This window comes from Vicia villosa, linkage group LG2, assembly GCF_029867415.1.
Source record: "Vicia villosa cultivar HV-30 ecotype Madison, WI linkage group LG2, Vvil1.0, whole genome shotgun sequence".
Lineage (NCBI taxonomy): Eukaryota > Viridiplantae > Streptophyta > Magnoliopsida > Fabales > Fabaceae > Vicia > Vicia villosa.
The window spans coordinates 160,540,243-160,542,132 of record NC_081181.1 but is presented as its reverse complement, the minus strand read 5'-3'; the positions used below and the strand labels follow the sequence as shown (position 1 = coordinate 160,542,132).

Here is a 1,890-nt window from a genome sequence, read left to right as displayed (position 1 = left end):
TCGGTTATTCAAGAACTATAAAACAAATTCATAATTTCAAATTCATCTATCCTTCAGGATACTTTATATGTTCTTCAGGAAATATATAAGAAATTTATTATTTTGCTATCTTTCAGGAATGATTTATATGTTCTTTAGGAATTATATAAGAAATTCAATATATGTCGATCATTTAGGGATGTTTTATATGTTCTTCAGGAATAATATAAGAAATTCAATATTTTTTCGATCCTTTAGAATGTTTCATATGTTCTTCAGGAACTATATAACAAACTCATTACTATCCTTCAAGGATATTTGTTAATTTTTCAGTAACCATAGAAATAATTTGTCTTTCTATCCTTCAGGGATGATTAATAAGTTTTTGAGAAACTATATAAATAACTTTTTTGTTTTTTTTTTCCAGAAAATATACTGTAATTTTATTCAAAAAAAATAAGTTAATTACAAGCGATCCCACATGGATCCAGCAACTAAAACTATCCAATAGGACAGAACGAATCTCAGCAAAACAATCTATCAATCCTCAAGCATAAGGATAGCTATGTGATTTCTGAGTTTTTTATTTTCCCACCCTTTATACACCAGAGTATCTATGATATCTTTCCTTACTTTATCGATATCTATATCGTCCCCGAGTATTCTTGCATTTCTGTATTTCCATAACACGTATATGGTTTCGGTGGCTGCCATTTTAATGATAGCAGCACGAGAACCCTTTCCTTTCGTATTCTGGATCCAAGCAAGTACTTCCTTCCAAACCTTTTTCAAACTTTCGCACTCAAAAAACAGGTGATTAACTGATTCATCTTTTGCACAGAAACCACATTTTGTATCTTTCACAAAACCAAACTTGCAAAGTCTATCCTTCGTCGCCAGCCTCTCGTGACATGCCATCCAGAAAATAAATTTTAATCGAGGTCTAGCATTATTGTTATACTGCAAATTTCTCCATTCTACTTTTGAACCATAGGTTTGAAGAATTCTATACATCTTACCCATGCTGAATTTTCCCCATTCTTTAATTTCTTGTCATTCCTGCATCTTTATAGCTTCATCTCGTTGCATCATAACAGCTTTCATGATCCATGTATCATTCGACCTGGTACCGATTTCCATCAGATTTTTGTTTTGGACGTAATAGGCTTGAATCCAGCGAACCCAGAGCGAATCCGCTTTACCACTTAAGTTCCAGAGAAGGCGAATCAGATTCGATTTATTCCACAACTCTATATCAATAATATTCAGCCCCCCATAGCATTTCGGTCTACACACATTCTTCCAAGCGATAGGTGATTTACGACTTCCCTCATAACCCCCTGTCCAGAGAAAGATACGACCGATTTTCTCGATTTTCTGAATGACATTCATTGGAAAAGGAAAACAGTTTAGCCAATAGTTCGATATTGAAAACATCACACTATTGATAAGTTGCAATCTCCCCGCATAAGTGAGCAACCTCGCAGTCCAGTGCTTAATCTTACCGAGAATTTTATCAATTAACGGTTGGTAGTGATGAGTAGCCAGCTTCTTACCTGTAACTGGAACACCAAGATATTTAAATGGCATCCTTCCTTCTTGGAACTTTGTAGCTTGCAGGATGGCTCTTTTTGTCTCTGTATCAATACCTGCACAATAGACATGGCACTTCAAAGGGTTCACTACTAAACCAGTGGTTCTGGAAAACTTACTGTAGGCGCCCATCATCAATTCAACGGACATTTTATCACCTCTAGAGAATAACAATAAATCATCCGCAAAGCATAAGTTCATGATTTTCAACTTATCACATTTTGGATGATAATTGAAATTATCATTTTCCTGCATTTTCAGAAGGTATCGATTAAGACACTCCATCACAATAACAAATAGCATCGGAGAAATCGGATC

General features: G+C 34.9%; 1 protein-coding gene across 1 annotated transcript; it reads right to left on the bottom strand.

Moving 5' to 3' along the window:
- Positions 1 to 519: 519 nt before the first annotated feature.
- LOC131650461 (uncharacterized) lies at positions 520 to 1,002 on the bottom strand. The gene has a single exon (XM_058920175.1). It carries the CDS (start codon positions 1,000 to 1,002, stop codon positions 520 to 522), a length of 483 nt encoding a protein of 160 aa, XP_058776158.1.
- Between the last annotated feature and the right edge of the window lie 888 nt (positions 1,003 to 1,890).